Below are 24,556 nucleotides of genomic sequence, written 5' to 3' on the forward strand. Positions count from 1 at the left end.
TCTTTGTTATTTTTGTTATTCCCGTGTTCATTTGAATAAATATGGACACGTACCACGCTGCACCTTGGTCCTCCTCTTCTCCTTCATACGATGACCGTTACAGCGGGGTGCCTCATAAGGATCCGGAGAAGGCGAGTGGGAATGCTGCCATTACCGTCAATATTACTCGCCAACATACAATCATTGGACAATAAATTAGACGAGGTACGATCATAAATATCCTACCAACGGGACATCAAAAACTGTAACATCTTATGTTTCACGGATTCGTGGCTGAATGATGACATGGCTATTCATCTAGCAAGATATACGCTGCACCGGCTAGATAGAACAGCACACTCCGTTAAGACGAGGGGGGGGGTCTGTGCATATTTGTAAACAACAGCTGGCGCACGAAATCTAAGGAATTCTCTAGATTTTGCTAGCCTGAAGCAGAGTATCTTATGATTAACTGTAGACCCCACTATTTGCCAAGATCATTTTCATCTATACTTTTCGTGGCTGTTTATTAACCACCACAGACGGTCAATGGCACTAAGACCGTGCTCAGCTGTATTAGGAAATAAGCAAACAGGAAACCGCTCAGCCAGGGGTGGCGCTCCTAGTGGTCGGGGACTTTAATGCAGGGAAACTTAAATCAGTTTTACCTAATTTCTATCAGCATGTTAAATATGCAACCAGAGGGAAAGAAATATAGATCACCTGTACTCCACACACAGAGAAGCATACAAAGCCCTCCCTCACCCTCCATTTGGTAAATCTGACCACAATTCTATCGTCCTGATTCCTGCTTTCAAGCAAAAATGAAATCAGGAAGCACCAGTGACTCGGTCTATAAAAAGTGGTCAGATGAAGCAGATGCTAAACTACAGGACTGTTTTGCTGTCACAAACTGGAACATGTTCCGGGATTCTTACAATTGCGTTGAGGAGTACACCACATCAGTCACTGGCTTTATCAATAAGTGCATCGAGGACGTCCCCACAGTGACTGTACGTACATACCCCAACCAGAAACCATGGATTACAGGCAATATTCGCACTGAGCTAAAGGGTAGAGCTGCAGCTTTCAAGTGCGGGACTCTAACCCGGAAGCTTATAAGAAATCCTGCTATGCCCTCCGATGAACCATCAAACAGGCAAAGCGCCAATACAGGGCTAAGATTGAATCGTACTACACCGGTTCCGACACTCGTCTTATGTGGCAGGGCTGGCAAACTATTACAGACTACAAAGGGAAGCACAGCCGCGAGCTGCCCAGTGACACAAGCCTACCAGACGAGCTAAATCCCTTCTATGCTCGCTTCGAGGGAAGCAACACTGAGACATGCATGAGAGCATCAGCTTTTCCGGACGACTGTGTGATCACGCTCTCTGTAGCCAACGTGAGTAAGGCCAGAAAACAGGACAACATTCACAAGGCCGCGGGGCCAGATGGATTACCAGGACGTGTGCTCCGGGCATGTGCTGACCAACTGGTAGGTGTCTTCACTGAAATGTTCAACATGTTTCAAGCAGAGCACCATAGTCCCTGTGCCCAAGAACACTAAGGCAACCTGCCTAAATTACTACAGACCCGTAGCACTCATGGCTGTAGCCATGAAGTGCTTTGAAAGGCTGGTAATGGCTCACATCAAGACCATTATCCCAGAAACCAATTTGCATACCGCCCAAACAGATCGACAGATGATGCCATCTCTATTGCACTCCACACAGCCCTTTCCCACCTGGACAAAAGGAACACCTACGTGAGAATGCTATTCATTGACTAAAGCTCAGCGTTCAACACCATAGTGCCCTCAAAGCTCATCACTAAGCTAAGGATCCTGGGACTAAACACCTCCCTCTGCAACTGGATCCTGGACTTCCTTACAGGCCGTCCCCAGGTGGTGAGGGTAGGTAGCAACACATCTGCCACGCTGATCCTCAACACTGGAGCTCCTCAGGGGTGCATTCTCAGTCCCCTCCTGTACTCCCTGTTCACCCACGACTGCGTGGCCAAGTTCCTTGGTGTCCAACACCATCATTAAGTTTGCAGATGACACAACAGTGGTAGGCCTGATCACCGACAACGACGAGACAGCCTATAGGGAGGTCGTCAGAGACCTGGCCGGGTGGTGCCAGAATAACAACCTATCCATCAACGTAACCAAGACTAAGGAGATGATTGTGGACTACAGGAAAAGGAGGACCGAGCACGCTTCCATTCTCATCGTCGGGGCTGTAGTGGAGCAGGTTGAGAGCTTCAAGTTCCTTGGTGTCCACATCACCAACCAACTAGAATGGCCCAAACACACCAAGACAATCATAAAGAGGGCACAACAAATCCTATTCCCCCTCAGGAAACTTAAAAGATTTGGCATGGGTCCTCAAATCCTCAAAAGGTTCTACAGCTGCAACACGGAGAGCATGGTTGCATCACTGTCTGGTACAGCAACTGCTCAGCCTCAGAACGCAAGGCACTACAGAGGGTAGTGCGTATGGCCCAGTACATCACTGGGGCTATGCTGCCTGCCATCCAGGAAAAAATCAACTTTGATTTGATGTCAAAGCTGAAGTGCATACCTTTATAACGTAGGTACATGATGTAATGACACCATGTAAAATGTTGCGCTTACACGTGTAACACAGCGTTCCTAGCCTAGCCCACAATGCCTGCTGTGTGGATCGAGCAGTCATTTGAAAGAGTAAGAACATTTCAGCGAGACAACTCAATGGCGAAATCCATTAACGCCAAGATAATGGAATTCATTGCCCTTGACAATCAACCATTCTCTGTCATGGTGTTGGTTTTCGCCGACTGGTCGAGCACGGGAGCACCCTACCAAGTGCGCTATTTTTCAGATGTTGCCCTACCGGAGTTACACAGAAATAGCGTCACCGCTATTAGCTTCATGACTGACATTTGGACCATCTATATTAGCCCCATGAGCATGCTGAGTCTGACAGCAGAGTGGTTCTTTGAGGATTTCGAAAATTGTATTTCATGCTCATCATTGTGCTGGTTGTCATACCGCTGCTGCCATTTCAATGGCATTTGAAACATGTTTGAAACTTGGAAACATGAACACACACCTATCTCCATTCAAACAACTGACTGGAGAAATAAGCTCATCAACTGCGTCTGCAGCAGACGTGATACCCTCTGTCATGGCATTGAAACACCTGCTCAACAAAACTGCCGACACAGGCCGTGAACAAGCGATTCGGTGGCATTCTCTCTTTACTGGGTCGACACCATGCTCGATGCTAGGTACAAGGACCGCTACTTTGATGCAGACAAGAAATAGGGTTTACGTGAAATGTTGCATACACAGCTGGTTAATATGGAAACAGACACAGTGACAGTGCGCACCGAGGAAGAGAGGCCACGGACAGAGAGAGCTGAAACTTCACTGCTTTACATGTATGATGAAATCCTGGTTGAGAATGAAACGACTGAACAAATGAACAACGAAATAGCAAAGCAAGTAAATGAAAAAAATTGGTTTTGATTATGTTTGACAAAATAACTTTTTGGTCAGTGTGACGTGTGTGTGTAACCTTTATTTAACTAGGCAAGTCAGTTAAGAACATATTCTTATTTACAATGGCGGCCTACCCTGGCCAAACCCAGACGTTGCTTGGCCAATTGTGCGCCTCCCTATTTTTTATTTAACATTTATTTAACCAGGTAGGCTAGTTGATAACAAGTTTTCATTTGCAACTGCTACCTGGCCAAGATAAAGCAAAGCAGTGTGACACAGACAACAACACAGTTACACATGGAGTCCCTATGGGGCTCCCAATCACGGCCGGATGTGATACATCCTGGCTTCGAAACAGGGACTGTAGTGATGCTTCTTGCACTGAGATGCAGTGCTTTAGACCGCTGCGTCCATGTGTGTTTGTGTTAACTATTTAACTGTACTAGAATGCTTAAAAGGCCACTACATTTTAAATATGGGTATTGTTTTTTTCGGCAAGGAAAATATCAGATATCGGTGCATCACTAGTCAACAGTGTCACTAACTTTACCCAGTACCAGAATATTTTTACCAAAAACCTGGTTGCCTCTGCTAGGAGTCTGAAACTTGGCCACAAGTGGATCTTCCAGCAAGTTAATAACCACAAGCACACATCAACATTCACAAAGAAATGGTTAATTGACCACAAATCAACATTTTGCAATGGCCATCTCAGTCTCGGGACTTGAACCCCATTGAAAACCTATGGTTTGAATTGAACAGGCGAAGGATATCAAGGATCTGGAAAAAAATCATGCTTGAAGGAATGGTCTAAGGTCACTCCCAATGTGTTGTCCAATCTCATAAAATATTTTAGAAAAAGGCTCAGTGCAGTTATCCTCAGAAGATGATATTGAAAACAGAGGTGCCAATCATTTTGACCCCTATATTTTTGGGAAAAAAACAAATATTTATATTTTTCTGAGCAATTGTATAGTATAAAATAATATAATTGTACTTTTTTTGTTTGTTGCATAAAATATTGCTCAGTATTTGTCATACTTTATAGTCTTTTTTCCTCATCTTTCATTTTTTAAATGTATTTATTTAACTAGGCAAGTCAGTTAAGAACAAATTATTTTTTTCAATGACAACCTAAGAACAGTGGGTTAACTGCCATATTCAGGGGCAGAACAACATATTTGAATCTAGTCAGCTCAGGGATTTGATCTTGCAACCTTCCAGTTAGTAGTCTAACACTCTAACCACTAGGCTACCTGCAGCCTTTGAGTTATCAAGGGTGCCAATAATTTTGGATCCGACTATATTTTTTCACAAAACAATAGAATGTGGTTTTCCACAGTAAGAACAGTACTCACTTTTGGGAACCCACCATAGGCCCTGAGATAAAAGGGAACGGTATCATGTAGGGATTCTGCAAAGAGGTATGGAGTATCTCACACGCAATCACCAGAAGTTAAATTAAACAGCATACAATTTCTAAAAGCTGGACTAGAGGATCGATATAAATGTTAGTTTTCTGATACATACCTCCTTTGAGAATGTTACATATTTTCAGATTCCGGCAAAAGTAATCTGTCTCGGAAAATTCGATGTACTTCCAATTCTTATACCAGACACACACCCAGAAACCAATGTTGCTCAACTGGAAGTTAAACTAAAGGATAGTGTGTTAGCTATGGGTTAGGCCCAAGGCTGTTTGAAGTGTCATGAATGCAACAAGACTAGAAAGTGTTTACAATATATATTGAAAAATAAATCAACTTAAATTCTCACATGAAATCACTGAGTAGGTAACTGCAAATACTGTCACTCCATTGTTGCAGGGTGACATTGTCAGAAGATTTATACATTGCCCCTGGTAAAAGTGTGTCAGATTAAATATAGCAAACACAACTTCCAGACACCTAGTAGTTCTGGTATTACCTTACTAGATTTATCTTAATGTTATAAAATGTTGTACATTCTTCTCTATTTGGTCACACTAGATAAGTATATGGAAAGTGCTGTCCTACCATGCCAAGTATACCAGGCTTTGATACGTTCTGAAAAGCAAAGCAATCTCTGTCCATAAGCAGCCAAAAAAATTAAAACAATACCCAGGATTTGAAACATCATGGTAATTATTGCAACTGAAATTGAAAGATACTCAATGGTTTGACTGCCGGTCTCCTGTTTTCATGCAATATACAAACTGCTAGACAGTGCCCAAAACATAAGTAGGAACTTGTCATTTTTCCATCAGAAACCTGGCAGTGTTTTTCTGAAGAGGCATTGTTTGAAGCAGAAAAAAAAAAAGTCATGTCAGGTGAAATGTACTTTTCCAGCAATGACATTATCCATTAGCCTTTTTTTTTACCATAATACTCCTCTTCCTAGTCACCAACATTTCAATGGTTCTCTTTAATATGCTATTGCAACTACACTTTAAGTTAGTCATACACGTACACACACCATTCAGCAGTTTAGACTGCCATTGGCATTATCTGTAGAAATCAATTAACTTTTATTTGGATTATCATCCAAGTCTTCCGTATCAAATGAAAAGGGCTTATCGTAACCCATGAGGTGGTTATAGTCATGAGGAATTGGGAACAGCATCGGGTTCACAAGCATAGACTTCTTGTCGGCATAGAATGTGGTTAACATTTTGCTGACACTCGGTATCTTGACCTCACTCTGACGGAACACAGTCTTTTTCTCCATCAGGAGGACATTGTAAGTGACAGCTGTGTATGTGTCAGTGTCCTGGTTGTGGTACAGGCGGACCACATAGCCTTTGGTGATGATGTGGAGGAGGATGGGAGTCAGGAATGTAAAGAAACCGATGACACCGCAGAAGGCACCTTTCAGCACCAGACTCTGAACACCGATGCCCGTCTTCAGAAGGATGTATGGCATCACACAAAGGCTGGCCCCGCTACTGGTGTAGGAGAACATCTTCACACCTGCAACAAACAGACAGAAAATACAGTATTATTAAAAAGGTGCAATTTATGTTTAGTTATGCAGTGATATCACCGATGATGGTAATAATGAGATGATAATAAAGTAATACCTCGAACAGCGTTGCCGAGGCTCCCTGAATAGATCAGCTTCCCCTCTTCAGAGTGGCAGGTTGAGGATGTAGACAAGTTGCGGTCCATCCGCTGTATAGAGGCTAACTGTACCTGGGCAGAGATGGACACAAATGGTAAAGTATTTATTTCCATTCAATGTCTGCTACAATTTATAACATAGAATGTATCCATTTAAAATAACCTCCATTCAAGAATGAGCTTTTAGAATGAGGTCTTGAAGAAATTGTTATAATATTGCATCATTCAATCATGCACAGGAGTTGTAGATTTGAATTGAATACCTACTGCACTTTAAAAGTTAACGCACTGGCCTGTACAACCAGGCTAATCTGCAGAGCATGAAGTCAGACATAGTGCTGTAATTGATATATTATCGAACGCAGAGCTAATAACTAGCTAGTCAGCTAGCGAACATGACATCATTTCATATGGAAAAATGGCTGATAGGACATATATTCATTGAATGGAAGTAGCTGATACATTTGAGAGAGAAACAATCCAAATACCTTGTTAGATGCATCATTGAGAAACGACCTTTTGGCAGTGTGATACAATTGCTCTTGGGTCTTCAATGGCAGCCTTCTACACGCGTGAGAAGCAGGCCACCCACGTCGGAGGGCAACAAATTGGATACTAAACGTTTGCGAAATACCAGTACGTAATCCACGTGCAAAGTGAAGCTGAAACATTGTAAAATAATAAAGTTAAGCCGCCTTGGCTAGCTTCTTTGCTGACTATCTAGTTAGCTAACTGAAACTAGCATTCACAACAGAAGCCTACAAACCCAACCCACTTTCTTATTCTGTGAGAAAGGTTATACGGACACGGGAGCATAGAGACCCCCTAGTGGCCAGAAGGCCGCACCATTTTAATGTAGTCAACTGGGTGGGACTTCCAACTTCATTGGCTAATCCCTCCTGGTGACCCTCATGTCCAACCGGGTCAGTAGAATAGATCAGGCGATCGTGAATAAGAAAATAGACTACTTAGAAATTGAGATAGATCAATGTCGCTGTCCTTGGATGAAGGAAGATAACGGAAGTGGATGCTGAGTTCGAATCAAGCAGCACGTTGAACAAAGTTGGTGAAGACGAATGTTCCGAATGGACAACAGTAGTATCGAAAACTGGAACAAAAAGGAAATTGATAAATTTATGAATGATAATGAATCGCTTCTTGTTGGGATGCGTTTCTTGGGTAAGAATGCATATGTGAGAGGCCCGTTTGAGGTGTCAAATGGTGAAGTATGCGCTGGGAAAAGTGGAGTCTGTCAGAGTGACTAGGAGCGGTCTTATTTTGATTAATTGTATTTATGAAGAATATAGGAAGATTGCAGTGAGCCTCAAAATAATCAGGAAAACAGAAGTTTTGTGTTTTGAACTTCGGAATAGAGCACCCGTCAACGAAGTCATCTCAATCTCGGGAGTGACGACAGATGTTCAGGTAGAATACCTGAAGATAATTCCTGGTGTGGTTGGTGCCAGGCATCTGACCTGCTGGTTAAAGAAAGAAAAAAGTCCGTCGGCCCTATTGTTTTTTGTTCAAGAGAAAATACCTACACATTTGAAGCTTGGTTATGTCATTTAAGCTGTAAGAGCTTTTGTCCCCAAACCATTGCAGGTCAGAATTGTAAAGGATTTAGCCATGTTTCAAGTATGTGCAGATGGACAGAGTCTACTGAAGAACGGTGTGTAGAAGGACAACAGTGTTGCAATTGTGGTGGGGATCATGATTCCGAGTTCCCGGAGTGCCCTGTAAGGGTGAAGGAGATTGAGGTGGCAAAAGTTAGAGCGGTCAATCGAATCTCGTATGCGGAGCTGATTAAAATAATTGAGAAAACAAGTGATGCTATTGAAGATATGGTAGTGGACTCACCACAGCCTATAGTAAATGTTTACTGCCAGTCAAAAGATACCCTGTGTGTTAAAAAAGTGGATTTTGTGGGGTTCATTGTCACAGTTATGAACTGAACGGCACAAGTATCAAAGAAGTCTAAGAAACTACACATAATATTGTGGCTGCTGCAGAAACGTTTTTGAGACTTAAGGATTTTACATCTGAAGACTTGCCAGGGGTACTGCTGCTGGAAGACCCTCCCTCCCAGGTTCCCCTTGAGCCTGTGTAGGGATCAGATCTGCTTTATTTTTATTATTATTATTATGAATGGTTATATCTTTTTTAAATATATTTTACCCCCTTTTTCTAGGTAGTTTGGTCGTTTTTTGGTAGTTTGTTCCATTTTTTGGGGAATCGTGTTTCCATCCCGCACGGTAGGTGGTGGGATGCACATTAAATTGTGCGATCGCTAATACAGTGCATTCGGAAAGTATTCAGACCCCTTGACTTTAGCCTTATTCTAAAATGGATTGAATTATTGTTTTCTGTGACGTGTAGGCTGGGAATCGGGAAGCAAGTACAGGTAGTGAAAATGTTATAATAAAACATGGAGCAAACAATAAACACGAATAGCGTTATACATGAAACAGAAACAATAATGCCTGAGGGAAGAACCAAGGGGAGTGACAGATATAGGGGAGGTAATCAGGAAGGTGATGGAATCCAGGTGAATCTCATGAGGCGCAGGTGCACGTAACGATGGTGGCAGGTGTGCCTAATAATCTGGCGATGTTGAGTGCCGGACAGGGGGAGCAGGAGTACATGTCATTTTCCCTCATCAATCTACACTCAATACCCCATAATGACATAGCGAAAACAGTTATGAAATTTTTGCTAATTTATTACAAATAAAAAACAGATACCTTATTTACGTAAGAATTCGTACCTTTTGCTCTGAGACACGAAATTGAGCTCAGGTGCATCCTGTTTCCATTGAACATCCTTGAGATGTTTCTACAACTTGATTTGACAATATTCAATTGATTTGACAATATTTGGAAAGGCACACACCTGTCTATATAAGGTCCCACAGTTGACAGTGCATGTCAGCAGAAACCAAGATATGAGGTCAAAGGAATTGTCCGTAGAGTTCCGAGACAGGATTGTGTTGAGGCAGAAATATGGAGAAGGGTACCAAAACATTTCTGAAGCATTGTTGAAGGTCCCCAAAAATACAGTGGCCTCCATCATTCTTAAGATGAAGAAGTTTGGAACCACCAAGACTCTTCCTAGAGCTGGCCGCCCGGCCAAACTAAGCAATCGGGGCAGGGCCTTGGTCGGGGAGGTGACCAAGAACCCGATGGTCACTCTGATAGGACTCCAGTGTTCCTCTGTGGAGATGGCAGAACCTTCCAGAAGTACAACCATCTCTGCAGCAATCCTCCAATCGGGCCTTTATGCTAGAGTGCCAGACTGAAGCCACACCTCAGTAAAAGGCACATGACAGCCGGCTTGGAGTTTGCCTAAAGGCACCCAAATGACACCCAGACCATGAGAAACAAGATTCTCTGGTCTGATGAAACCAAGATTGAACTCTTTGGCCTGAATGCCAAGTGTCACATCTGGAGGAAACTTGGCACCATCCCTACAGTGAAGCATGGTGGTGGCAGCATCATGCTGTGGGGATGTTTTTCAGCGGCAGGGACTGGGAGACTAGTCAGGATCGAGGGAAAGCTGAAAGGAGCAAAGTACAGACTGATCCTTGATGAAAACATTCTCCAGAGTGCTCAGGACCTCAGACTGGAGCGAAGGTTCACCTTCCAACAGGACAAAAACCCTAAGTACACAGCCAAAACACAGGAGTGGCTTCGGAAGAAGTCTCTGAATGTCCTTGAGTGGCCTAGCCAGAGCCCGGACTTGAAATCGATCGAACATCTCTGGAGAGACCTGAAAATAGCTGTGCAACGACACTCCCCATCCAACCTGAGCTTGAGAGGATCTGCAGAGAAGAATAGGATAAACTAGCCAAATACAAGTGTTCCAAGCATTTAGTGTCATACCCTAGAAGACTTGAGACTGTAATCGTTGCCAAAGGTGCTTCAACAAAGTACTGAGTAAAGGGTCTGAATACTTATGTAAATATGATATTTATTTTTTATACATTTGAAAAAAATTATAAAACACAGTTTTTGCTTGGTATTTATGGGATATTGTGTGTGGATTGAGGGGGAAAAATATAATTTTGTCAATTTCAGAATAAGGTTGTAACATAACAAAATGTAGAAAAAGACAAGGGGTCTGAATACTTTCCGAATGCACTGTATATGGTTCAATCATCAGCATACATTGACACACATACTTTGTTTAATGCCAGTGGCAGGTCATTGATAAAAATAGAAAATAGTAGAAGGCCTAGAGAGCTGCCCTGTGGTAACACCACACTTGACATGTTTGACATTAGAGAAGCTTCCATTAAAGAAAACCCTCTGAGACCTATTAGATAGGTATCTCTGAATCCATGATATGGCAGAGGTTGAAACTCAACAACAGGTTATGGTCAACAATATCAAAGGCTGCACTGAATCTAAGAGTACAGCTCCCACAATCTATTTATTATCAAATTATACATTTCTTTCAACCAATCATCAGTCATTTGTGTCATTACAGTATATGTTGAGTGCCCTTTTCTATAAGCATGCTGAAAGCCTGTTGTTAATTTGTTTACCGAGAAGTAGCATTGTATTTGGTAAAACACAATTTTTTCCAACAGTTTGCAAAGAGCTGGCAGCAAGCTGATAGGTCTGCGTTTAGAACCAGTAAAGCCCGCTTTATCACTCTTGGGTAGCGGAATGACTTTGGCTTCCCTCCAGGCCTGAGGACAAAGACTTTCCTCTAGGCTCAGATTAAAGATTTGACAGATGGCTATAGTCTGCTACCGTAGCTTTCAATCTAAGTTGCCAATGTCAAGAGGTTCGCTATTATTGTTCGATAACAATCATTTTTCCACCTCTCCCACACTAACTTTACAAAATTCAATCTTGCAATGTTTTCTTTCATTATTAGTTTTTTTTTATGCATGAGTACGATGGCTCACTCTTCATTGTTGGCATTTCCTGCCTAAGTTTGCCCACTGTGCCAATGAAGTAATCATTAAAATATTTGGCAACATCAAATGGTTTTGTGATGAATAAGCCATCTGATTCGATGAAAGATGGATTTGAATTTGTCTTTCTGCCCGTAATTCAATTTAAAGTACTCCAAATATTTTTTCCATCATTCTTTATGTCATTGATCTTGGCTTCATAATACAGTTTTTTCTTCTTTTTGTTGAGTTTAGTCACATAATTTCTCAATTTGCATTAAGTCAGCCAGTCAGTTGAGCAGCCAGACCTATTAGCCTCTCCTTTTGCCCCATCTCTTTCAGCCATACAGTTTTTCAACTTCCTCATCAATCGCTGGGGCCTTAACAGTTCTACCAGTCAGTTTCTTTACCTGGTACATGTTTAACAATAATTGGAAGAAGCAATTTAATACATTTCACAAGTGCAGCGTCTGGATGCTCCTTATTAATCACATCAGACCAACAAAAAATTTCAACATATGAAAAATCTTTTGTATGATCTGTTATACACTATTTTAGACCCAGCTTTTGGAACTTTGGCTGTCTTGGATATAGCCACTATATTGCGATCACTGCATCCAATGGGTTCGGATACAGCTTTTAAAAAAAAAGTTATACAGTATTAGTAAAGACGTGGATGATCTTGTTCCTGTAGTGTTTTTATAAACACCCTGGTAGGTTGATTAATAACCTGAACCAGATTACAGGCACTGGTTACAGTGAGACGCTTCCTCTTGAGCGGACAGCTTGATGAAAACCAGTCAATATTCACTTCCCCAAGAAAGTAGAAAAGGCTTTAGATGTGCCAGGTTAACCGACAACCACAACACTTCAACAACAATTGACATACGTTCTTCTCTAAGCATTACAGGGATATGGCTCTGAATTAAATCAAATCAAATGTATTTATATAGCCCTTTTTTTACATCAGCCAATGTCACAAGTGCATACAGAAACCCAGCCTAAAAATGTAGAAGCACAGCAAATGTAGAAGCACAGTGTCCAGGAAAAACTCCCTAGAAAGGCAGGAACCTAGGAAGAAACCTAGAGAGGAACCAGGCTCTGAGGGGCGGCCAGTCCTCTTCTGGCTGTACAGCAACACCTCCCCCATAAGCATTAATTTCTCTTCTATAGATGTTATATCCTTGTATTGCTACTAATGTATCATCAAATGAATAATCTAAGTGAGTCTCAGAAATGGTTAATACAGTGGCTTGCGAAAGTATTCACCCCCTTGGCATTTTTCCAATTTTTTTGCCTTATTACCTGGAATGAAAATACATTTTGAGGGGTTTGTATCATTTGATTTACACAACATGCCTACCACTTTGAAGATACAAAATATAAAAAACAAGAAATAAGACAAAAAAAACTGAAAATGTGAGCGTGCATAACTATTGGGGTATATGTCTCTATCAGCTTGGCACATCTAGTCACTGGGATTGTTGCCCATTCTTCAAGGCAAAATTGCTCCAGCTCCTTCAAGTTGGATGGGTTCTGCTGGTGTACAGCAATCTTTAAGTCATGCCACAGATTCTCAATTGGATTGAGGTCTGGGCTTTGACCAGGCCATTCAAAAACATTTAAATGTTTCCCCTTAAACCATTCAAGTGTTGCTTTACCAGTATGCTTAGGGTCATTGTCCTGCTGGAAAGTGAACCTCCGTCCCAGTCTAAAATCTCTGGAAGACTGAAACAGGTTTCATCCATCATTCCTTCTGACCAGTTTCTCAGTCCCTGCCGATGAAAAACATCCCCACAGCATGATGCTGCCACCACCATGCTTCACTGTGGGGAAGTTGTTCTGGGGTGATGAGAGGTGTTGAGTTTCTGCCAGGCATAGCTTTTTCCTTGAAGGCCAAAAAGCTCAATCTTAGTCTCATCTGACAAGAGTACCTTCTTCCATATGTTTGGGGAGTCTCCCACATGCCTTTTGGCGAACACCAAACGTGTTTGCTTATTTTTCTCTTTAAGCAATGGCTTTTTTTCATTGTCATTGCGCATTCTGGCAGCTTTCATGGCTGGGATAAGTTCTTTCCTCTTCTGGCGCACAGCTTCAGAATAGTCCTCGTTGAGGAAGATATACGTTCCTCTCAAGTTTCTGTCTCTTTCCAGCTACCTTGTTTTTGAACCTCAGGAACTTGACAACTATCGGCATGGGCCTATCACCTGGGCCGGAGGTGGGTTTTTCAGTCCTGTTGGCATGCTCCACCTCAATCTTCCTGTGGTCCATCTTCAGTTTTTCCGAGATAACTTCCTTCAATTTGTCCTCAGACTCTGTCCAGGTCTCATGTGGAGATTCTGCAATTCCGTCCACAACCATGTTGTTCCGCCTTGATTGTCTCAATATAATCAAATTTCTCCATCATTGTTATCATGGATTCACATACAGAACTGATGTCCTCTCTCAATGACTTTCTGATTTCTGTCATCTTGTCGTTCTCCTGTTTAAACGCATCGAGCTTACCCTGGGAGAACTGCAAACTGTTCTTCAGGTCCTGGACCACTGGTTAGGTTGTCCATTTTTTTGTTGACTTCATCAGTATTTGGACGAAACACTTGAAGCTATTTTATTGTTGTTGTAACAACTATAGGTTACACAGTTACTCCTCGCAGTTCCAGACAGGGCAGGTCACAGGGAAGGTTAAAAACAACAACAACAAAGAGCAGGGGTCTAGACAGCCACAAGCCCGGGACAATCCGCGGTCCCAGCCACAATGGCTAACCGCGTTACGGGCTGTGTTCAAGCCCTCAAGAAAACCCTGCTAGCTGCTAGGCTAGCTGCTACGCCAAACAGCTCCTCAGACCCGGGATTGGTCGGCAGGATCACTGGACAGATAGTAGCGGTCACAGCAATTGATGCCAAACGTGTTGCAGGATCCAAACTCAAAAAGGTAGCTAGCTAGTAACTTTTTTTTAAAGACTTTACAAAACAACAATCCGAGCTCTCCCTTGTTTTGCATTCAACAGGAAGGGACAAAACAGCTAATCTCCGAACCTTAAGTAGTTAGACAAACTCTGTAACTTGGTTCTTGGAAATGTAGTTTTTTAATACACACAGGTTTCCAACCATAGCTGGCAGACCGGACTAGTTGGCGCAATGTAAGACAGTCTCGTGTTCCAATTGTTTGTTTTCATAATGTGAATTGTTCCTGTTCACACTGAGGTGAAGAGCGGAGTAATTGAAGCAATGCATCCGAGCCTCGTGCTTTCGCCTGTGGAATGCGGGTCTTCCAGCGAGGCACAGATTTCATTGGCCTTGTCAGGCGTGCATTTAGATCTTTCAGCCAAAGTCCCGATAGTATGTTGTACAGAAGTTGACGGACTGAAAGGGATCTAGACTTTACACATCACATCATTTCACTTTTGTGAAAACTGTTCCAGCCACTTGGTAGCTAGCTATCATTAGTTCAAATAAAGAAAAATTATGTACTAATATGAAAGTGCAATTGTAAACTATAAATTGTAAACCCACAAACTCGCCTGGTGCCCAAATTGATGTTGTATGTTGTGCAGCTGGGAGTCGAGTGTGGAGACGAATGAATTCGGTTGAAGCACTCATCCTGAGCAGCCGTTCCTAGCTAGCTAATTTATATTGTAACGAACCTGGGTTTATAAGCGCGGAAATCAACTCTGCCGTTCGAGTATGCTTTTGTGTCAGTTGATAGCGCACCGGACCTCGGGCTCGAAGGTCGAGGGTTCGAGACCTGCTCCCTGCTGTTTCATTCAAATATGCTGGGCTGGCTAGCTGGAAACAACAGCATTGCAGCATGAAAATCATGTTTATTTTGATGGGCGATTGAGAAATAAATTGTAGTATTGGTCACCATCTGGATGTCACCGTGACAATTAGCTAACATAACAAGCCGGCATGAATGACCATAGCAACAGTGTTGTATTGAGCATCTTTGCTGATGTGAGTTGCATCCCAATGGGCAGCAGTTGCGTCCCACCTGGCAGCTGTATGGCATCCACATACATAGGTTCGGTTTGCTCCTAGCAGAACTCGGCTAGGCGAAGTGAAAGACCTTCGATTAAAAAATGAAGGGAAAAAAAGAGGCAATATTACTGTTGTTTGTCCCTCTTGAACTACCTTAGCAACAACATAGCCAGAAACGCTTCTAAGATAAATCAATAAATCTGTCTTTCATTTTGACTTTGTTTTGCAAAGGTCTTAGTCGCACAATTTTACACCTAACTAAGATGTTGGTGCAGTATTTCTAAAAAAAATCTGGTTTCAGAGCTGGTCATGGGTGCACCTCAGCCACGCTCAAGGTCCTAAACGATATCTTAACCGCCATCGATAAGAAACATTACTGTGCAGCCGTATTCATTGATCTGGCCAAGGCTTTCGACTCTGTCAATCACCACATCCTCATCGGCAGACTCGACAGCCTTGGTTTCTCATGATTGCCTCGCCTGGTTCACCAACTACTTCTCTGATAGAGTTCAGTGTGTCAAATCGGAGGGTCTGCTGTCCGGACCTCTGGCAGTCTCTATGGGGGTGCCACAGGGTTCAATTCTTGGACCGACTCTCTTCTCTGTATATATCAATGAGGTCGCTCTTGCTGCTGGTGAGTCTCTGATCCACCTCTACGCAGACGACACCATTCTGTATACTTCTGGCCCTTCTTTGGACACTGTGTTAACAACCCTCCAGGCAAGCTTCAATGCCATACAACTCTCCTTCCATGGCCTCCAATTGCTCTTAAATACAAGTTAAAACTAAATGCATGCTCTTCAACCGATCGCTACCTGCACCTACCCGCCTGTCCAACATCACTACTCTGGACGGCTCTGACTTAGAATACGTGGACAACTACAAATACTTAGGTGTCTGGTTAGACTGTAAACTCTCCTTCCAGACCCATATCAAACATCTCCAATCCAAAGTTAAATCTAGAATTGGCTTCCTATTTCGCAACAAAGCATCATTCACTCATGCTGCCAAACATACCCTTGTAAAACTGACCATCCTACCAATCCTCGACTTTGGCGATGTCATTTACAAAATAGCCTCCAATACCCTACTCAACAAATTGGATGCAGTCTATCACAGTGCAATCCGTTTTGTCACCAAAGCCCAATACACTACCCACCATTGCGACCTGTACGCTCTCGTTGGCTGGCCCTCGCTTCATACTCGTCGCCAAATCCACTGGCTCCATGTCATCTACAAGACCCTGCTAGGTAAAGTCCCCCCTTATCTCAGCTCGCTGGTCACCATAGCATCTCCCACCTGTAGCACACGCTCCAGCAGGTATATCTCTCTAGTCACCCCCAAAACCAATTCTTTCTTTGGCCGCCTCTCCTTCCAGTTCTCTGCTGTCAATGACTGGAACGAACTACAAAAATCTCTGAAACTGGAAACACTTATCTCCCTCACTAGCTTTAAGCACCAACTGTCAGAGCATCTTACAGATTACTGCACCTGTACATAGCCCACCTATAATTTAGCCCAAACAACTACCTCTTTCCCAACTGTATTTTATTTATTTATTTATTTTGCTCCTTTGCACCCCATTATTTTTATTTCTACTTTGCACATTCTTCCATTGCAAAACTACCATTCCAGTGTTTTACTTGCTATATTGTATTTACATTGCCACCATGGCCTTTCTTGCCTTTACCTCCCTTCTCACCTCATTTGCTCACATTGTATATAGACTTGTTTATACTGTATTATTGACTGTATGTTTGTTTTACTCCATGTGTAACTCTGTGTCGTTGTATCTGTCGAACTGCTTTGCTTTATCTTGGCCAGGTCGCAATTGTAAATGAGAACTTGTTCTCAACTTGCCTACCTGGTTAAATAAAGGTGAAATAAAAAATAAAATAAAAAGTAAAAAAAGTGCATGAAAACTAGTCGTCACTCTTTGAATGACAACAAACACTTCATGTTCCCACTCCTAATAGGAGTAGTACTGTAGACCAATCATAGATGAAGGGGCATAGACTTTGGCTATCAAACTTCGACTTACCTCAAAAAGAAACGTTATGTGCACAAACAGCCCCAAAAAAACCTGCCGAAGACCAAATCATCACAAAATGTTGTCATAATATATGTGGGAAAAGTAGCAACCCGCACACTGCTCTTGGTAGTATCACTGCTCTTTATTAAGGTTTACGTATCGGCCTCAAGGCCTTCGTCAGAGCTTTTTTTTTTTGCACCTGCAACAAAGATAGCCCAGATGTGCGAGTGCCTTTTGAATTTTGAATCATAATATATGCCCAAAGTGTTTTGACTGGGAAGTATAAGGTAAGCTGTAGACTATCACATGTCGCAGGCGGTAGCTAATGTGGCCAAGTTTCAAGATAAGTTTTATTAGTCACACACATGGTATACACCGTCCAACAAAATGCTTACTTAGAGGTTCCTTCTCGACAATGCAACAACAAAAGGAAATAACAAAAAATTGTCCGAGGCTATACGAAGACCATGCTCAGATAAGCACAGGGCAAAGTTATATTTAGAATATTTTTTTTAACTTCCTTCCCGAGTTGTTGCTCTGCTGGGATGGTGTAAAACTAGGCTATACTGTATTACACACTGCAATGGATAGGCCATCCCAATCATGGGCCCTGGCCTGCCCTGCTCTTGCTGATGTAGGCCTAAAGCCTTTTGTGCTTCCTAACCAATTGCTGTGCTGTGTACAGTGGCACTTCAGAAGGCGAGTCAAAGGTTTCTTCTGAAAATATATATATATATTTTTTTACAAATAAACAAGGCAATATCTATGTATGCAAACTAGGCCTACTGATGTCTTGTTCAGTTTGAGGGAGGGTGCGAACTGAATGCTGAACTATAGTCAATGAACAGAATTCTCACATTGGTGTTCCACCTGGCCAAATGTGTTACGACATAGTTTGTAGTCTGTGCCACATGCATTGCGTGTCTGAGTTGTTGAACATCAATTCAAGTTTGAGTTTTGTATTGTTTTTACATCCCTAATGGAGCTCGTACCTGTTTGCCTTGAACACGTAGCGTGCCACCGAGTCATTGGGGTTCGTTCTGCTACCATTGAATGCTGCAGTATGGGCTCTCAGCATAGTACGGATATCGCTGTTCATCCAGGGTTTTTGGTTGGGTTATGTCCAGATTAACATTGTGGGTACAACATAATCAACACATTTCCTAATGAAGCCTGTGACTGATGATGCATATTCCTCAATGTTGATGAATGAGTACTGGGTGGATGAATCTTTTAACATATTCCAATCATTATTCTCAAAAGAGTCCTGCAGCATCGAGTCTGCCTCTTCTGCACATGTATTGTTGTCTAGTGATTTTCACCGAAAATGTACAACTACGGCATTAACGTCTGCATTAAAAAAAAGTCCCAACTTTCTAGCCACAATCAGAAACTAGCTACAGTAGCTGGGAAGGGCTCATTGGGACAACAAATAGGGTTTTGGAATAAAGTCTGAGATGAACACAGGTTTAGGAGATCTTATACATTTTGTTCTATGAGATAATTGCAGTCAGTAAACATGACCTTTTATGAATTGTGAAGCCCTGTGATTTGTTTTTTATTAATACATAAATTCTTCAAATTTCACAAATAGTCAAGTTAGCTGATGAAGATTATCTCATCGAACAAAACGTATAAGATCTCTTAAGCCTGTGTTAACCACAGACCTTATTTTCAGCATTTATCCAAAAACACCATTCATTTTCTTCATAGGCTTTATCCAACAAACCATGGCGGAGTTAGTGCCTACAAAAAGATTCATTTCTCTCTACAGCCTCTCCCTTCTGTGCCAAGGTACACACAGGATTTCTAACATCACAATACAATTCCTTGTTAGATATATGTACAAGATCACAAATGTCAAAAATAAAACGAGATAATTGATCTTTAATCTTCAGCATCAAATATGCAGGCTATTTATAAGCTGCAATATTTGATTAACTATATTGTTTAACATTGAAAAGTTATCTGATTCAATAGCACAGCTCACTTATAAAATTGGTTCCCAGTTACTTAAATCTTCCTACTGATAATCAGAGCTGCAAAATGTCCTTAGGCTTTCTCTGGTGAATACAACCTCAGTCAAGTTGTTTTTGTTGACTTGTTAGGACAATCAAATGAGAAAACTGCAGTGGTTCATCTCACTGGAGTTCCAAGTACAGAAGCAGTTGCACATGATATTTGCATGTACAGTTAGGACATAGTACAATAACAAATACAGGGTCTCATCTCCAGTTCCTGAAAAAATCAAAAAGACTTGAAAAATAAGTGAATGACTGCCACGGTAGATCCTTCTCTGTAAACCGCAGTCCTCTGTCTATAGTTTTATGAAGTCTTGAAATGGTAATTATAGAAATAGTTATTCTGTTCAGGTTAGTGACAGTGCTGTCACATACTGCACATGTCTGCAGATGAGTATCTCATTGTTAATTGCTTAGCTTTTGTTTGTCTTTTGTATCTGAAACAGATAAATTGCTTTCAGCTATGTCGTAGCCTGGAAGGATCCCCAGAAATGAACACACAAGTTATGCACACAGGGGCAGCATTCTAGGGAGTGTCCACATTCAAAAACATGTGGCACTTCGAGTGAAAGGACTCTTTCCCAAAAATCTGTTTTCTAAATGAAGACATTCTACACAAAACTCATTTATACAATGCAAAATACAAAAAACAATTTAATGACTCAAAGGCAACCAGAATAAGGCACTGCATGAGGAATGATCAAGCCGGCCACCATGGAACAAAGCGCGGGATAGGGCTACACAAAACAATTACATTTACACATTTACTGTCAATTATTATGTTTAAAACAAATACAAAAACTGGTTTCAAGAAACCAAAATAACCAATGTGAACCCTTAATAAAGTACACAGCATATGTAGTTTGTTCCAGAGGGACAATGTGGTAAACCTCTCCATCTGATAAATCTGAGTTTCAAAGGGTATATGTAACATTATTTTTTCTCCAGTGGCAGCTGCATGATGGCAGGCAGCTTGGATTCATTGTTGTTCATGGACTCCTTCCGGTGAGCCAGGAACGGGTACATGCATTTGTCTGCTCCAAGAAACTGGTACATGCAAACAATGGCGTCAAAGGGCAAGACACTGAAATAGCCAGGGATACAGAAATGAATAAACGATCAGTAAGCGCATAAAGATATGGCTCCCATGATATACATTTGATGGTGGCAAGAGGGGGAAAAAAATCAGAGAATATATAAGGATGTCAGTAAGTTCACCTAAAAGAGCTGTTTGACAAAAGCTGGGTATCGCAATATTCATGTTGTGTACTACTTACGTCTTCATGAAACTAACCATGTACATAATCCGAGGCGTACAGATCATGGGCTGGTCTGTTAGGATAGCCCTCATTGCCTGTTGCACACACTGCTCTGGCTTCAACGGAGGGAAGAGTGGGGCAATCTCTTTCCTGATGGGATAGAAGTAGTCATCAATTCGTTTGTAGTGTCTTTGCATGAGTTCACATTTGATGATGCCAAGAAGAAATTAGCATTGTGTTCAGATTTGAATACACTTGTTAAATGTAACACTTTACCAACCTGATTTTACACCCTTTGAACATGTCAGTATCAACTAAGAAAGGACAGACCAGCGTCATTTTTATCCCGTCTTTCTCAGCTGCTTTCAGCTCGTGGCTGAGGGACTCATGAAAACCTATAGCACCAAACTTGCTGGCACAGTAGTCCTGGTAAAAGACAGAATTTGTGATAGACAATGGTTTGACCGGAGTTTTCAGATTAAAAGACTCGGGTACACTGTAGGAAGGTATACGGTAGCTTTATCAGTGGAGAATATGCTGCTAACCTCAACACCAGCCGTGGTGAACAGACCCAGGGAGCTGGCTACCGTCACAATGTGCCCATGGTTCAGCTCGAGCATCTTGGGAACAAAAGCCTTGGTAGTCTGAATTTGAAAAACATGCCAAAAGAATCTTTACGGTAAGAATATAAACATTGCATGGCAAGTGACAATTGATATTATGGTGTAAGAATTTGTCGTAAGCAGATTTTCATATAGGTTTATTCCATCTACCTTTGGAAATACACTTCATTGTCACTGGACTAGTCCATGTGAAACTAAGTGATCAGATTGAGTGCAATGCAACTGACCCAAAAGTGAGCATGGCAGTTGACCATCATGGTGCGCTCTAGGAGTTCATCTGGACACTCCAGCAGGTGACGTCCTGAGACCACCCCGGCATTGTTGATCAGGATATCAATGTTGCCCACTTCACGTTGCACCTTATCTGCGGTCAAGTACACCTCCTCTCTCTTGCTTACGTCACACAGATAAGTGTAGACCTTGGGCTGAATCTGAGATACATCTCCCTCCTCACCATCCACTGAACCTGTAGAGCAGGGGAGAAGGTCCTCGTCTTGTTTAGTGGAACAATATTTCAAGGTGCATTCCGTAACATTTGCAAACACAAACAGCACTTTATTTTGTGATATCCCTCAATCCTTAGGGTAAAAGTAATTAGAATAGAGATACATATTTGACCATCATATAATTTGAAACTAAATAGTGCAGGCCTACCTAAGTGTCCTATGACAACACCAATGGATTATGTCCTAGTTTTGGGGTTGTAATGTAAATCATAGTATGAACCACAGGCTTCTCTTCTTTTTATCAAGAGTTCTACATTGAAAAGGCCAATGCTATAAATACTGGATTGCACCTTTAAAAGGGCAATTTATCAGTTTCAGTAAAAAGCTGAAGGATGGGGCTGGATAAATGTAATCACTCAAATTCATTGAGCTAGGAATGCAAGGACCATCCATGATATCAAAAGTATAGTTTTAACCATGTTTTGATTCTATACAGTGTTAATTTACATTTACCTTTGGGATGATGACAACAGTTAAACTAAGCCCATGAAGCATGTCATTTATAAGTTATAAATTAATATGTACCCATTGAAGAATGTAAGTCCAAACATTGATGTAGCAACTCATGATTTCCCCTTTAAAAGTAAAGTAGTATAATTGAATAAAGCAGCAGTTTGCCAACCTTCAGGGTTCCTATTGGTAATGTCGCTGTAGATTTGTCGCACCATCTCAGCAGTCTCTTCGTTACTTTCCCAATTGATGTCCCAAAGAATAACCGTAGCACCTCTTCGGGCAAACTCCTTGGCAAAGTGTCTTCCAAGACCGCTTCCTGCCCCAGTGATCACACAAACCTGACCCATTACATTCTTCTCTTTTGGACGCACGAGCCATCTCGTTCCAGCCAACACAAAAGTCCAGAGAACTTTGCACGACACCAAGCAGAATTCAACAAAGATATTCATGGTAAGCAACAAAAGAAATATGCCTTCAGAAAGATTTCCTGACCATGACAATTTCGAGGAAAGATGAGACAACAAAATGTACTTTGATAGCCTATTGTGCAGCTGTTGTGCTAATTATTGCTAGTTGCTACTTTGTGGCGAGTACTCATGCTTGTTCACGAGGGTTAACTTGCACAAGGCACTGCGCATGATTCTTATTTTCTTCTTCTTGGAGTTTAACGGCGGTTGGCATCCAAACACACACACACATATATATATATATATATATATATATATACATACACACACATACATATAATATAAATATATAATAATAAATATATATAAAAATAACAATTTAAATAAAAATAAACCTCTAACAAACCCTACACTGATTAAAAACCCTCTATCCCATTCCACTACTTTGCCCCATCTACTCCTGCACCATGCCAACGGCCTGGGAGGACGGGATACCACCACTCAACACACACTATAACTCTTCTGAAGTCAAATCTCGTATACCCAAATACTTCTCTGCAGCTGCCTCCACAACATATATTTCCTGTGATTTAAGTTCCATTTCTGTGGTAACCACACAATTTTCACAAGTCCACTACAGGTTACTTTCACTGACTAATCTGCACCCAACTCCTTTCTCACCCACCCTGAAACCACATATGAATCTGCCAAAAGCCAAGGATCCACTTTCTCCAAAAATGTTACTCCTACTAGACCGGATTTTTAACATGTCCACTGATGCCAGAGCTTTACCACACCTTCCACCTTACCTTACTTAACTCACGCTCATTCACTTCCATTTCACCTCTAGAGCTCGGTCTGGAACACAGCTCACTCTGTTTGCACTTGACACCAATCTTCTTCAACACACCATCTCCCTTTTTAATTGCCATATTCCTCAAATCCAACCTCTGCTTTCCTCATTCTCTTTGATCTCATTTCCCCCCTTGATTAATCCTCCAAAATCAACCTTTTAGTGACCCTGTCCCAATATTCATCTTCTCCCAACTTTGCTAGGAAACATGTCTTCTCCGGGCACAAAGCATGAGCAGTGGCCACACAAAGAAAAACGACCAGAGACGGTTTTATGAATCCTCTCCCACTGCGCACTCTTGCTGACAGTTGTCTCTACCTTCTTGCCCTTTGTGCTGTTTTCTGTGCCCAATAATGTTTGTACCTTGTTTTGTGCTGCTGCCATGTTGTGTTGCTACCATGTTGTTCTCGTGTTGTGTTGCTACCATGCTGTATTGTCATGTGTTACTCAAATCAAATCAAATCAAATTTATTTATATAGCCCTTCGTACATCAGCTGATATCTCAAAGTGCTGTACAGAAACCCAGCCTAAAACCCCAAACAGCAAACAATGCAGGTGTAAAAGCACGGTGGCTAGGAAAAACTCCCTAGAAAGGCCAAAACCTAGGAAGAAACCTAGAGGAACCAGGCTATGTTGTCCTCTTCTGGCTGTGCCGGTAGAGATTATAACAGAACATGACCAAGATGTTCAAATGTTCATAAATGACCAGCATGGTCGAATAATAATAAGGCAGAACAGTTGAAACTGGAGCAGCAGCACAGTCAGGTGGACTGGGGACAGCAAGGAGTCATCATGTCAGGTAGTCCTGGGGCACGGTCCTAGGGCTCAGGACCGTGCCATGCTATGTTGTTGTCTTAGGTCTCTCTTTATGTTGTGTTGTGTTGTCTCTCTTGTCATGATGTGTATTTTGTCCTATATTTTTATTTTGGCCTTTTGCCTTTTGGTAGGCCGTCATTGTA

General features: G+C 41.8%; 2 protein-coding genes across 2 annotated transcripts; both read right to left on the minus strand.

Annotated features, from left to right (window-relative positions):
* Positions 1 to 5,195: 5,195 nt before the first annotated feature.
* Positions 5,196 to 7,364, minus strand: tmem70 (transmembrane protein 70). Its single transcript, XM_029623650.2, has 3 exons — positions 7,053 to 7,364; positions 6,525 to 6,636; positions 5,196 to 6,414 (listed from the first exon to the last, which is right to left on the minus strand). Exons 1-3 carry the CDS (start codon positions 7,233 to 7,235, stop codon positions 5,966 to 5,968), a joined length of 744 nt encoding a protein of 247 aa, XP_029479510.1. The 5' UTR covers positions 7,236 to 7,364; the 3' UTR covers positions 5,196 to 5,965.
* Positions 7,365 to 20,131: 12,767 nt separating this feature from the next.
* LOC115103054 (retinol dehydrogenase 10-B-like) lies at positions 20,132 to 22,988 on the minus strand. The gene is made up of 6 exons (XM_029623651.2): positions 22,506 to 22,988; positions 21,605 to 21,843; positions 21,300 to 21,398; positions 21,035 to 21,180; positions 20,773 to 20,904; positions 20,132 to 20,579 (listed from the first exon to the last, which is right to left on the minus strand). The coding sequence occupies exons 1-6, from the start codon at positions 22,783 to 22,785 to the stop codon at positions 20,429 to 20,431; spliced, it is 1,047 nt and encodes a 348-aa protein (XP_029479511.1). The 5' UTR covers positions 22,786 to 22,988; the 3' UTR covers positions 20,132 to 20,428.
* Between the last annotated feature and the right edge of the window lie 1,568 nt (positions 22,989 to 24,556).

Source organism: Oncorhynchus nerka, linkage group LG20 (genome assembly GCF_034236695.1).
Source record: "Oncorhynchus nerka isolate Pitt River linkage group LG20, Oner_Uvic_2.0, whole genome shotgun sequence".
NCBI classification, from domain to species: domain Eukaryota; kingdom Metazoa; phylum Chordata; class Actinopteri; order Salmoniformes; family Salmonidae; genus Oncorhynchus; species Oncorhynchus nerka.